The sequence below is a fragment of the Seriola lalandi genome, unplaced genomic scaffold (genome assembly GCF_002814215.2).
Source record: "Seriola lalandi dorsalis isolate HSWRI2012SDOR001 ecotype SW California unplaced genomic scaffold, Sedor1 jcf7180002054318, whole genome shotgun sequence".
Lineage (NCBI taxonomy): Eukaryota > Metazoa > Chordata > Actinopteri > Carangiformes > Carangidae > Seriola > Seriola lalandi.
Genome location: NW_019524871.1, coordinates 70668 through 85868, shown reverse-complemented (window position 1 = coordinate 85868; position 15201 = coordinate 70668). Strand labels below are relative to the sequence as shown.

The window sequence follows — 15201 nt, the reverse complement described above, 5'->3', positions numbered from 1 at the left end:
GCTTCTCCTTTTGTACGTGCTTTTACTAGTGTAGATCTGCAATTGGCTGCAACCCCTTTCTGACTCTCAAAAAAAATCTTCAGCAGGATTAATGCTGCAGTGTCAAGCTCAGTTTTGCCATTATAAATGTCTACTTCTCCGCATGGCGCTCTGCCGCTTTCACACACACTTGCTGCTTCTCATCGGCTTCTTACAATCGCCTCCCAGTTTGTCAGAAATAAGGATAGACTTCAGTTGTTTATCTGCTTTTCTTTTTATGGCCCTCTCATCATATTGATCTCGTTGTGCTTGGGTCGAAAAGAGACCTCAGATTAGTGACGGAGCTATTTCCATAATAACCCTTTCAGCTGGTTTTACTGCTGTTTTGTTTCATTTCCAATCGCCTTTTAATGAAGCGCTCACAGCAAACTTTAGTAACCGATGTCTCTTCACCATCACAATTGCAGCAGATTGTATGTGTGTAAACTTTTTAGACGCACTCCACAAACAAAAGACACTTGCCGCAATTTTGTACTTAGCATAGAAATCAAATTAAAGACAATCCAAGGTAGTAAAATGTGTTTGCCTGTGTTAACTAGATTTACGCTGCACAGAGTTTTGTCTCCACCTGGCATGAGTAAACAACAACTCTGCTATTCATCAGTGATGCTTTGCCTCTATTGTCTTTATTAAGTTTACCCCTCCCTTGTGAGCAGCCATTAGACAGCTCACAGTGAAGAGGTTATATTAGTTGCTCCACTTAATGAGATAAAGTTCTGGAAATTTAGGCAAACTTTGTGAAGTGCTGCACTGTTTATGCATTGTCACAGCACGAAGAGTGTCCTGATTTTAGGTATGGCTTCTTGTTCGGATCTGTCCTGAGGTTTGTCTCTGAAATATCTGAACCCCCCCAGACTCATTGCACATGTTAACACTGATTCCAAGTTCCAGTGGGATTATGAAACAACGGGGAACTTAACCCACTTTGTGTCTCCTCAGGCGACGATGAACGCTCGGCCGCAGAGGATCCTGGACTCTGGATCTCTCACGCAGTCGGCCCCAGCCAGTCCCACCAGCAAGGGCACGCACATTCACCAGGCTGGGTGAGGGAATGCGTCTCACACACATGAATGTCCAGATAGACACAAAACATCTGCATCCTGCACACAGCTCACTCTTAGTGAAGTTTGCACAGTAGGAGAAAAGTTTTAAACAAATTTAAGCATAAGCCCCTAAAGGTGGATCATCTTGTTTTCACAAAGACATTACATTTGAATACATACTGCATAATATTTATGGTACATGAACAAGAGCTTAAGATCAAAGAGAGAAAATGAGATAAAAGGACAAAAACACAAATTTATTTATTTAAATCCTTATCAGCACACTCGACTGTAGACACGAAAACAGACATTTGAAGTTGATACTGATTATAACACGCCCCCTCCCTCTTTTCCAACAGCTGTTTTTAGAAAAAAAAAGATATGTAAAACTTTCAGACTCGTCCCGTTGGTTAAGTTTCCCTGAGAATTGACACCCTTGAAGTTTTTCTTGTAAAAGTAAAACCTTGATGTGGTCCGAATTATTTTCTCCAGCTGTTATGCATCATCCTTCATAAAGTGCCTGTGCTGGACTTAATAAATAATGATATCTGATGTCGTGGTTACATAAATATTTTTTGTGGATTTTTCTGTCCCCCCAGTGGGTCTCCTCCCATGCCTAGCACCAGCAGCTCAAGTTTGACCAATGAGGTGCCCAAACCCCCCGCCAGAGAGCAGCCCGCCACAAGGCCGCCCTACACCCCGACACTGGGAGGACAGGCACCCCACTCCCACCAGTTCCCCCGCACCCGCAAGATGTTTGACAAGGGACCAGAGCAGGTAGAGGGAGACCCTGCTGAATGAGTGTGTGTAGCTTAGACAATGTGTGGATGAAATGAGCAACAGCTACAACGATGTTAACTTGAAAGTGACTCGTGTAAAAGTTGCATAATCTCTGCATTGCGTGTGCGTGTGTGTGTGTGAACAGGCAGCTGAGGACGGTGACGAGCCGGGTGGTCACAGGAACTACATCAGTCCCGCCCTCCAGACGGGCCTGTGTGACTGGAGTGCAAAGTATTTTGCTCAGCCTGTTATGAAGGTAGTGTCCCTGACAGCTTTGTCTGTCCTCTCCTTTCCATCCATTATTCCTTTTTATCATCTTTGTCTCCACCCGTCAGTCAGTTACCGCTCTGATAGAGTCAGATAAAAGTTCTTTGTGTCTGTTTTGTTGTTTTAGTGACACTTTTCCAGTTTTTTATTTGGACGTTGATTCATAAGAAGATATATTTGTGGTTTTAAGAACCAAAAACCATCTCAGTGTAGTTTAACATCTCCTCTCTCAGGCTTCTCTCTGGAGCTCTAGCAACAACAGGTCGGTGAGCCAATCAGAAGAGAGGAGGCTCTGAGTCTCTCTTCTGATTGGCTGACTGTTTTTTCAGTGATCGAATAAAAATATAGCAGATTTCAGAGAAACCAAATCCTGCAAGGTTGGATGGTGGGTAAAGGTTAGCGGGGCTTGGAGCATGGCTGAGAGAGGTGACCATCTACCTTCATACAATATGGGACCTTTAAATTCAACAATCAGCCTCAAAGCTGTGCTTGGCAATGATGAGGGAACAGGTGTAAAGCAGCATGTCAGGTGAGTCGCTTTGATGAAACACAAGTAACACATTACTGAATTAAAAAAGAAAAAGAGCAAATTCATATTTTTGTTAATCAATCATTTAAAAACAATACTTTCATATCATTCCTCCACCAAACAACCTATTTCTCAGACAGCAGCTTATAGTGGTTGCTAAGCAACAAAGGAGCTGTATGACAGATAAATTTCAATTTTCACGTAAATATTAATGTGAGGTGGTGTCATAGGTGCATGTTGTCATGCATTTTACAATGGCTTTAGGAGTGACTGAGCCATCTGAGGACATGAACTCAGTGTTACAGAATTTATTTAAAAAATAATGAAGTCTGATGGAAAACAGCAGGGAAGGGACCATCACGGTGAGAGAAAGTATCTGCTGCTTGTACAGCTGAATAATTGAGTTCTCTGAGGTCTGTAACATCCTCGCCAGTGAAATTTAAGATTTAAAGAAGGACTTTTTACCAGGCACAGTAGATGGTTATAATATTAAATCAAGCTTCCATGTGTTTAAACTCTCTAAACATGCTTCATCTCTGTGGGAAAAAGAAGTAAAACAAATGGTGTCAGCAGATTTTGTTGAGGTTAAACAAAGAAGGAGGGAATCATTAAAAAAGAGTCAAGCATGAGGGTCAAATAGAGGAGATGAGAGAAAAGTTTTGGGAGCGGAGAGAGAGAAATAAGTAAGAAAAGATACTCATGTGTGCGTGAGACAAAGTGGCTGATACAGAAAAGAAAAGTATATTTTAGTCAAATAAAATATTTACAACACAGAAACATTTGGGGCAGAAAGAGGAGGATGGTTTGTGTGTGCAGAGGAGAGAGAGAGAGAAAGCGCAAAGTAAGAGATGATGAAAGGAAAATATTTGAAAAGGAGAGCAGACATTGAGGGGCAGATAGAAGTGGTAGAAGAGTGTGGGAGAAGAGGAAAAACAGAGTAGCTAAAACTCTGTATAAGGAGCACAGTGGCGGCATGAACAGGAAAGGAGCCAGAAGTGGCAACAAAAGGTGATGAAAGACAGGAAGGCGAGTGGATGGAAAGAGTTAGTGAAAGAGCAGGCAGCGGAGGGGGAGGGGGAGGAGGAGGAGGAGGAGAGGGGTTTTGCCATAGCGCAAATCAGAATGCTGTGTTGGCAAAATTTTGAGTGCTGCCATAAAACTCTGCTCCATTGCAAAGCTCTGTGTGTGTGAGTATTCCTCAAAAGTCTGCACACAGGTTATCATATCACTGTGTCAGCAGCACGAAAGCAAAGTGTGTTTGCATGCGTGTGTGCATGTGTGCGTGCGTGCGTGCATGCGTGTGTGCATGTGTGCGTGCGTGCGTGTGTGTGTATCTCCATCTACAATTTTAACGGTGTGTGAGGAGCAAGGACATTGAAGACTCTTGTCACATTAGAGAGAGAGACTGATGAAAAAGATTTCCACAGCTACAGCTCTAAGAGTGTGTGTGAGAGGGAGCAGGGGTCACACATACACACACACACACACACACACACACACACACACACACACACACACACACACACACACACACAGGCCACAGGAATTAGAGCACCCTCCCCTCCAGGCAGCTCTCAGCCATTGATATCATTATAGATTATTATAGATATAGATATTATTTTTGAATTATCATAATTTCTTTCCAGGAAATTTTCCTATGATATGCTGTAAACTGTCCTATAATATTGTAGAATGAAGGTTTGGCCCAGATTCAGACAACCTGTCCAGTATGAGCAAGATCTTAATGTTTCAGCCAGAAGCAGTACATTAGAAGTGTTGTACTGATTACATTAATGCACGTGGCGTCACTTTCATTATCTGCCCAAGTCTGGGAGAGTCCATGCAGACGTCCACATGCAGCCCAAAATTTGAGACTGTGCAGACTATTTGCACTAGGAGTGTGCTGATTGTGCATGACACACAAAACACAACAGGACACTCAGTTGGTGCATTGTTTGTATGTACAGCATTCCTCGTCCCCGGTCATCTTCTTCCTTTATTTGATCTTTTCATGTTGTCCAGCCAAATAACAACAGAGCTCCTCATCTTGCTGTAAGAATGTCACTATTACATTTTCAATGCACAATGTACAACAGTTGACTGTGTGAAAGACTGCAGCTGTCCACATCAAGGCTCTACGCTTTCTTTTTCTAGTCCATAGTAATTCTTAGTACTTAGTAGTTCTTGGTGCTAATTATAGGTAAATTACAGACTAAGTGTTTATTTGACACTCTTAAAATTAAAAGAGAGTCTCTTATTTGTTGCAGAGCATGTTGTTTAAAAAGGTTTTCTACAACACTTCATCATACACTGTATGAAAAATAAAGTTTCCAATAACAAATGAACAGTGATTTAATGGTAAAAGTGATCAGTTCAAGGATAGGTGCACAGCAGGCATTTTGTCACATATACGCTATAAAACAGTACAGTTCAACTGTCCCTGTCATTCATGACGGTGTGACAGTGAGCCAGCACACACAATGCCAGGACCTTCAAACTGAAGCAGCTAAACGGAATTGAGCCATCGTTCATTTTATTATTTATACCTGGGCCTTTTCTACTGTGACTATTATTTATTTGTTTTCTTTATTTTACCAGGAAGTCCCATTGAGATAGAACAAAAGACTTGGCCGAGATAACATCCATACAAACACACAACAAACTCAAGACGTGAAATATCACATACACGACACAGCAGCAATCTGAACTCAATGTCTTCTCAAGGAAAACAACCACATCTCATTCACCACATTCTTTATACACACAAACGTTTGATCTGTCAAATGTTCTATACTTTGTCAAGCACTCTTAAAGTCCAACACACAACTAACAAAACTATGATAACTGTCTCTGAGTTTATCTTGTTGTTGGTAATGAATTACATAGTTCCAGGAAGCCCCATAGGAAAGGAAGGGAATCTTAACGCTCCAGTCCACCATCATATTTTAGAAATCATGTGCCTCTCTTGTGGCAACACTTTGCTGAAGGCTCTTTCCTCATCAACGTGGCTAATCGTCTTGTGAACAATCAAAAACGAATGTTTTACAAAGTTTGGTTTGGAAGAACTTAATTGACCTGCACGCAGCGCTGATTTCAACCCCACCCCCCACAAGGTCTTGTTGCCAAATTTCAGTGTCTGACCTCAATAATGCTGTTTCAGCTGAATGGGAACAGATCTGAGGTTTCAAAGTGCTGTGGTAAGTCTTCTCAGAGGAGTGGAGGCTGTTACACCAGAATATTAATCTCTATGGTTTTGGAATAAGATGAGTAATGAGATTATTACCAAATGCACAAATGATATATGTGCCAAGTGTTCAGGTGTCTACATACTTACAGCCATACACATACTGAGCTTACATTAGCTAGAATTAAGTCTTAACGTTCAAACGTTGATGTTGTGAGGACGGCCCAAGATGTCCTCACAGTGATCATATCAAACCAATATTTGTCCACACAACCACAGAGAAACATATACACACGTACACTTGTTTTCTACCTCAGGGTCTCATCATACATTACATTAGCAGCGGGTACAGTGCAGAACCACAACCCTTGGAACCACTGTATCAGCTAGCCACACACACACACACACACACACACACACACACACACACACACACACACACACACACACACACGCATTAGGTCTCCCTCTCAGCTGTGGAAAATAAGTCAACCTCTAAAATATGTCAACCTGCTAAATCCGCCTCCTTCCCAGGCTCATGCAGGGACCATGACACTTAATGAGATGCACAGATAAACTTTACTTGATGACACACACTTACAGAAACACACTCTTCACACACAGCGTCTCATATAGAAATAGATTTATTCACAAGCTCCACTCAGAGGTGTTAAAATGTGTGTTGTGTTTCCCTAAGCGCAACACAGGGTGACGACATTACAGGAATACCGATAACACACAGTAATTGTATAATCAAATGGCACTGTAGTTGTGTGTAGTTGTGTGTAGTTGTGTGTAGTTGTGTGTGCGTGTGTGTGTGTGTGTGTGTCAGGGTATTTTAAAATTAAGTGGGTATGGGAGGCCTCACTGTAGAAATGTGCTTAATAAGCGCACCCAGGCAACCAGCATGTAAAAACACACACTATTACAGTTTTTCTTTGTTGTTTACACTCTGTTGTTGTTTATTCATCTATGAAATATGCAGAATATTAACATAGTCAAGTTTTAATTCACAACTTTAATACTCTTACTTTTGCATATTTAAAGTCATTATGTTCTCTTAAAATAAAGCCAGCACAACGTCTGTGGGGGCCATTTTGTTACATAAGACTTAATAAAGTTAACACTGTTCATATGATGTGATGTGATGTGATGTGATGTGATGTGATGTGATCAGATGTGAGTGCATAAAGTGAACTTGTCACGATGAGTCTTCCGAGCATGAGATTCACTTTACGTTGTAGCTGGCAAAGTCAGTAAGGACGGACCCATGATGAGACAAGTTGAAAATGTCATTGAGTTCTATCATTTCAGTGGGGAACATGTGACTAAGCATTAAAGGAGCAGGAATCTGCGTGTTTAGTATTAAGCTGGGGTCAGGATGTAATTAGCCTAGCTTAGCATAAAGACCAGAAGCAGGGGGAAAGAGCGAACATGGTTTTGTCCAAAGTGGAAAAATATGCCCTACCAACAACTCTCAGTGCTCACTGAAAAACAGCTTTTATCTTACATGATTGATCCATACACAAACACAAATATAGGAACAACACAGGAACAAACTGCTGCAGCTTCCTTGGTGAACAACACCAGAGAAGTTGCCAGGTTTGGTACCATTGTGGACAGTGGTGGTTGGTGACTTCAAAATTTGGGGAGGACAGGAGGATAATTGTGGATGAACACACCTACATTAAATCCTGTTCTCACAGACTGTATATAGCAACTAGTGCTAAAGCTGAAGATGCTAGACAGAATCCCTGGATGGACTGACATCAGTCGTCTCAGCTAACTTTCAGAAAGAGAGCCATCAAGTGTGTTTTCCAAATGTATATGCTATAAACATTCCTGCCTTCTTCCATATTTACCCAAAAAAGGGGGTCTATATGACCTTGCATTTCAGGCTATTGAAACTGATAGAGTTGATGAGGGCAACCCCCAAACATAGCAATGCAGCAGCAAAAGGCAGGAAGACTGCTCGTCCATGTAAACCATGGACATACTGTAGCTCCTGTCAGTTTACCCCTTTGGCCCAAAGAGCGTTTTCCCTATAGACCACCACAATGACACAGACATCTGTGAAACTGTAGCCAGGACACAACAAGATCAATTATTACTCTTTGTATTATGGATTTTTAAACTACATAGGTTTAATACGTCACACGCAGTGAATCCCATAATGCAAAATAAGTTGGTGCCATTTGGAGTCAGACAGCCTCTTCTTGTTATTTATCCGTGATATAAACTTCATAGCTTTCAAAATATTCATAAAATCAGCTTTGCTTGTTATTAAGGAAGGAAATACATGTTAATTAGGCCTCAAAGATATACACAGTGCAATGTGATGACTAACGGTGAATATAACTGTGTTTGTTTACAGCAAAATTGCTCTCTTGTTTGGTATCAACTTTTATTCTTTATTTTTATATCTTTGTCATATCTCAGTTTTATTTCTGAGACCAGGTTTAGAGCCGATGTGTCATATTGTTGTTGGCAGCACCTCCTGACGCTTTGTGTGCCTGATGTTGTCCTCTCAAAACAGTTAATGTCTTTTATACTGCCACTGTAGTTCTATATTTTCACTGAGGTTGCAGAATGTGTAAACCATCTGCTCATCCTTAGAAATGTTAGAAATGGAGTCAGCATGTTAATCTCTCTTTCCCTGTCCTTCTTTTTCATCCATCCATCCTCTCAGATCCCAGAGGAGCATGACCTGGAGAGTCAGGTGAGGATGGAGCGGCAGTGGAGGTTCCTGAGAAATGCTCGTGTGAGAAGGCAGAGCCGAAGTATCACGCAAAGAGGTTAGTGGCACACACACACACACACACACACACACACAGATGTATCCCCCTTACACAAATTAATAAAGCACAAACTGAAATTCTTATAAACAAAAATCTATTTACATTTAACTCTGTCTGCTGAGAGGAATCCAAGAGGAAATTCACATGTGAGAAATGTGCAGGTAAAAATGACTGTGAGCTGTCATGCAGAATTCATTTAAATAGATATAGTATACCTGGAAATGAAATGAAATCAATGATCAAAATGTCATCCCAGGTTTTAATCTAATTGCCATTAAATGACTTGAGGACCATAGAGATAATGAAGCATGAGAAAATAGAATAATAAGAGGCTGAAGAAATGAGAGGTGTACTGTTCTTAAAAAAGATGAAACATGTACAGTATATTTAATATGATAAGAAAACATGCATACATATTAAAGCTCAAAATGGATCAAATAAGTAAGTGTCTATAGGTCTGTGGAGTGTATGAGCCTTTCTTAGCTCTAGTTTTGGTTTGATGGCACATTTTCTCAATACTTGTTTTTACCTCACAACCTCATTTTCAGCAGCAGCTAAAAGTAACACAGACATCTGATAAGCTCACAGAGCGCTGTCTGCCCAGCACACAACAACAGACAAACAGTTACCAAGTGAAGAAAGGAACAAGCTAATGATTTACTATAGTTTTTATCACTGGAGAACAAAAGCTAACAGGAGGATGAATATTGGTCTTCAGTTTGTCAGGTGGACAGAAACAAAGCAAAACACAACAGAAAAATAGGAAAGTGTTTGCTCTTTGGATCAGATGTGTCTAAAGCTTCTTTTACCCCGAAGTGATCCCAAGAAAATTAAACACTGCAAGTTTAAAAAGAAAAAAAAAGTGGTGTATTTAACATGAGCTAGTTGTTCATATACATATCATGAAAATAGACTGATGTGGCTGTCAAGGATTTTGGGGCTGGATTGTGGTTCAGGTGTGTGTTACCACTTTGTCATCAACCACATCTATTTATCTCTATATGCAGCTTCAGAGAACTGTGGCACAACCGTGTTTATTTACTCAGTGTTGTATATAGCAACTCCACACAACTACAGTCAGTCTGTGGTCAGCCGTGTCAAATACTGTGTGGAGATCTCAGAGCACAAGCTCTGCCAGTATCATGTTTAATTGAATGTTTTTGGAGCCTGGATGAAGGAGGAGTTTGGGTGAAATTCAGACTGTTCAAAAAAAAAAAAAAGGCCGAACTGGGAAACACCATTAGTAACTGCTCTGTGTCAGGCCTGTGAGCGAGTGTGGAGATGATTTGCAGTGATGAGAGAAGTTGATTGATATCAATCCATAGTCAAACACAACCCCATTCATGAATCACAGGACTCCCCTCACACACATACACACACACATACACACACACACACACACACACACACACACACACACACACACACACTCTCAAACATACAAAACACACTCAGACACACAAGCCCACTCATTGAAGAGCCCAGGGTGCCAGCATACACACAGACTCCCCAAGTGAAGTCAGAGCTTTCTCAAACAGAATATCTAACACCCCCAACGTCATTGGCAGCCCCCTCCACACACACACACACACACACACACACACACACACACACACAGTCACGAGGCAATTGGCGTCAGAGCTGAGGCTTGCTCACGCACATGTCTCTCCCTCTCCTTCTGACTGCTCGCTAAATCATTGAATTCCCCCTCCATCCTCACAGTTTTTGGAAAGAGAGAAGTAGTAGGGTTGCCCTCATTCAGTCTGTTCCCTCCAGAGAGAAACAAGACGAGAGGAGAGAGGGCGAGATGGAGGGAGACGGAGACGAAGGTGGCAGCAAAAGCTCAGAATAAGAAATATAAAGAAATATTTTAGTTTGTGAACTTGGTTTCACTTGTGTTTTCTTCCCTTATTGATGCAAAATTAATCACATCACCATGCTGCTCAGCATCGTTTCAGATTTTACAATAGTTCCATATTGATTGTTCCGTCAAACAACACAAACGAAAGCAAATCGATGATGATAATCTTGCGCTCGTACCTACTTTTCCCTCCAACTGCATTTTTACATCACGGCTGCATCCGTGATGAATTCTTGATGGATTTTTTCCTCATTCTTTTTCATCTCATTATGGTGGTCTCGAGTGCTTTCAGGTAGCCAAGGACAGGCTGGAGGACCAACGTGTGTTGTTGCCATGACAACATACGGTGAAGCAGTGAATTTACGAGTAGCACTGGCATGTTGGCACCGTGTTACACTCGTATCACAAACCGCCAAAGGGGTACACATCCAGACAGGTTTCCTCACCACCTCGTACTGTGTCATATGTTCACTTCCTTTTTCTTTTTTAACGACACCCTGGCACGGCTGTGAAGCTCGCACAATCCGTCATTCATTCCAGTTTTAAAAGCGAGTTATAGATGCCTTTTTATTCATTTCTGTTGTGTTCTTTCCTTTGTTCTTTCCTGTCATATTTGAAGCCACAGATAAGCCAGTTTCCCCGCTGACATTATCTGGGTTCATCTTGATTTAGGAAATATATTTGTAACAGCAAATTACAGACAGTGTATTTAAGAATGTCATCATTGTAAAGTAGGCCTTTCTGAAGTAAGCATGCACATGTATAGACTGAGTTTCAGCAGGAGTAGGGTCTTTGCTGTTAATGCTGGGAGATAGATTTTAAGTTGCTTTGGAAAATGATGCGTCCAGACCCTCTAATAATATCAAACAAGTTTTCAGGTTTTCATGTACGAGGCGGTGCTCATGTTTTATTACTGTTAACAAACCAAAAACAGCAATAACATTACAGTCATTGCCTGTGTAGCCAAAGCCTGACATATATTATTCCTCTGTGCTATAAACCTCATTAAAAACACATCAATGAACACACACATCGTTATTTTGACTGAATCACGCATACATCATCCTGCATCCAGCCTCTGGAAACTCAGTAGAACAACAAATGTGTATTAATCCACTGCTGAAAATAGTCCCCAAGAAACCAACTATTTCCTCCTGGTCCCGATATTTTAGGAAATTATTAAGTAAACTATATATTTGTGACCCATTTTTAAAGCTTCATGTTTTCAGTTGGCTCTCTACCAGACAGGGTTTGGAAGTCAGAAAGCACCAAGAGACGAGCACACATCATGTTAATGTTACATCATGATGAGAGCAGAACTGAGAATTGAACTGGAGATGATTAAAGTATTTAAGGCAATAACCAACAACATAATTAACACACATTCACTTTAAATAGCCAGTTAACCTGGAAGTTACCATCACCCTGGTTCCCTCCACAAAAAGCCAGTAGGATTTTTACATTGGCTGAGTAGATCAGTTTTCGTGTTCAACGTGATGACGTTTAATGTCTCGGACAACTTCTGCAGTCTCACTCAGACACTTGTTAGTAACCAACCTTTTTTTAAGAGACATAAAAGCTTTTAAAAAAATCACGACTAGGGTTTACTGATGCATTTTATGTTGTAGAATAAAATGTGAAAATGTCTTGAGCTGGTTTTAACCCTTTTCAGGCATCCAATCTAAAGCCCATTCAAAACTTGTGAACCAGAAGTGCTAACACCCCCTAAGCAGCATCTTCAGTGTTAGACTGAATGTTGGACATAACTATACATGCAGCTGCAGGTTAAGTCAAGAAACTGGGTTTGCAGTAGTAATGCTAATTCCATTTTGATCACTAGCAGGCAGCTTGGTAACATACAAAAGCAGGAGTAAGCAGGAGATACAGAGACCTTCTTTCAGTGTGCATGTCTATCACATGGCAGCAGTACAGGTCTATAATGTACCAAATTCAGAATTTTTTTTTTTTTTTGTCCAAGAAGTTCTCTTCTTTTTTTTTTACAATTGCTGTCATTCTGGCCCCTCCGCCATTACAGGTGTTTCCCGTCTGGATGATCAAATATTCATCAACCGTAACCCTGGAGTACCGTCTGTTGTGAAGTTCCACCCCTTCAACACCTGCATTGCCGTGGCCGACAAGGACAGCATCTGGTCAGGGACACATAACACACACTCAAGGCTGAAAAAGAAAATCAGTTTTATATCAAGGGCACCATTACGTAAATGAATCAGTTTCACATCCAATGGTTTTAAATGTAAATGAAATATGTTTGTATGTCTGCTGTAGTTTCTGGGACTGGGAGAAGGGCGAGAGACTGGACTACTTCTACAACGGAAACCCTCGTTACACTCGCATCACAGCTATGGAGTACTTGAACGGACATGACTGTTCGTTACTGCTCACTGCAACAGGTTTGAAACACACACACATATACACACACACACACACACACACACACACACACACACTCACATGGAAAAGTCAATAGCAGACAGTGATACACAGAGTAAAAACTCAAGTTAGTGAAAGAGTACAGTTTTCTTTTAGTGAGCAGCTCAAATGTTCACGCCCACCAGCACAGTGGAAATCACAAAGAGACTCATTTGTAGCAGCAACAAGCCTTAAACACTTGACTCTTACCCTCACAAACAAACACACACACACACACACACATACACACACACACAAAACACTCATGTGTATTCATCATCATTCATCAAAAGAACAAAGCAATTACCCTCCATGGCTTTATCTTCATAACACAGAGGAACTGTAGGAAACAACTCTGCATTAAAACCTGCACAGAGACACATTTATTTTGTGTTGTCGTTGTTACATTGAACCGAGAATGAACGCTGTATTTCATCGCACACCTCCTGAAACCTTGATAAAAGCTCAGGAATTAATACATTTAAATTCCATCTCATCAAAATATAATGTGCACTTATTCAGCTTCTCTCCATCAGGCGTGCTCTGAAGGATATCAAGGAAGAAAGTAGCTCTAAAAAATATACACCATTAAAAAAAAAAAAAAAAGTAAAACACTGAATGTAAATCAATTGGAGACTTTTATGGATTGTAATGGCTTCCTCATAAGAGTGCACGGACATGTTTTATCTTTAGCTCGGTGTCTTAGCTCTGTGTCAGCTACACTGTTCAGACAGAGGTCTTCAGGCTTAGAAACTCCTGCTTCGTTTCTCACTGACGAAACGTTTTCAGGCAGAGATGCTGCTCTACTCGAGTGTGTGTATGTGTGTGTTCATGGTCAAGTCACATGTGTGTTTCATGTTTTTAAAGAGTTGGAGTTCAAGGTTTTCATCACATCAACATGCGCCTCCAAATCCATTATGAATACAAACGAGTGTTGGGTCTGTGCGCTGCACCTCCTCCTGGCGTTAGCCTTTGCTCCTCGCTCTATCTTTTTATCCACTTTACTTTCCTGACTCTCGCTCTTTCCTTCCATCTCTGTATCTGTCTGCCTCCATCCACCACCTCTTCGCCTCTTTCCAGATGATGGAGCGTTACGTATCTGGAAGAACTTCGCTGACCAGAAGAACCCGGAGATGGTGACGGCGTGGCAGGGTCTCTCCGACATGCTGCCCACTACCCGAGGTCAGCCCTCTGCCAGCGCTCACAGTAAAGATCAATGTTCTATATTACTATGTGCCCCCCACCCACCCATACTCCCACGGTTCACAGCAATCCTTGTAATACCTTGTAATAACTCGCTGACTGCCCCACTGTCCACCCCATCCCACTTGTATTCCCCTCACCTCCCCACCCACAGAACAACCAGGTAGGACGGGAGTTGGCTGCATTTTCTTGTTTCCCAGTGCTTTTGCTGAACTATCCAGTTTTCAGTCCTACGACTTTTAACTGCAGCAGCTTTTTGGACCATTTGAGCCTTTAGTACTGAATGGGTGTTTTGGTAAACGGTCTGAAACTTTATCTGGTAAAAATCTAGACTCAGCTTTGGTATTTAGTTCTGAAACGAGTTCTTAAACATCTTGTTTGTAAATGTTGTTACTTTAAAGTCTATTTGACCTAAAGCCTACGTAACCTTAGCTAATCAAGTTGACAATTACAGCATAACTCTAAAAAGTAGCCAAACATTAGTAAAGTTAGTTAAATATCAGCCACAATAGAATTAGAAACCTAAAGTTCACTGACACAAAGCAATCATTAGCCACTTATCTACAGTTAGAGTGTTACCCTGCACAGAAGCTGAGCGGTGTGCTGCTGTGGACGGGATCAGCAACAAAACATGTGTCAGCTACCTACAAAAAAAATGAAAAGCTTAAAATAATTAAATTAAATGAAAAGCTGTTTGCTATATTTTGAATATTTTTATTTTTTATTTTACTTTATCTTGCCATCAAAAAGCTTAATTACAGTATTCCCATGCACAACCGCACCTCCGCTCAGCTCTTTCTGACTTAAATAGGTGATAATAATACAGCTGTGTTTGGACTTATAAAAAAAACCCTTAATGGATTAAACTGAGTAAGGGAGTATTTTTATTATTTTTTCATTATTTTATTATTATTTTTGCGGTGTTGAAAATTAAATCGTGTATCAATATTTTTGAAAGAGAGAAACCTATTTGTACATAGTTGTTTTGAAAGTCAGAATTTAATCACTGAATGAAAGCAGAAACTTCAACCCATGGGACAATAGCCACAAAGTTACTGGAAGAGCCC

At 40.9% G+C, this 15201-nt stretch overlaps 1 protein-coding gene across 3 annotated transcripts in view; it reads left to right on the top strand.

Annotated features, from left to right (window-relative positions):
* rptor (regulatory associated protein of MTOR, complex 1) overlaps nt 1-15201 on the top strand; it is a 182566-nt gene that overhangs the window by 150233 nt on the left and 17132 nt on the right. For 2 of the 3 annotated variants that reach the window (XM_023406877.2, XM_023406876.2), the window contains exons 23-29: nt 979-1082; nt 1682-1859; nt 2008-2118; nt 8532-8637; nt 12537-12651; nt 12788-12912; nt 14012-14113. In XM_023406877.2, coding sequence (XP_023262645.1) covers nt 979-1082; nt 1682-1859; nt 2008-2118; nt 8532-8637; nt 12537-12651; nt 12788-12912; nt 14012-14113 — 841 coding nt within the window. Of the gene's footprint in view, nt 1-978; nt 1083-1681; nt 1860-2007; nt 2119-8531; nt 8638-12536; nt 12652-12787; nt 12913-14011; nt 14138-15201 lie in introns of all 3 variants that reach the window. The other variant, XM_087174130.1, reaches the window with a different exon arrangement.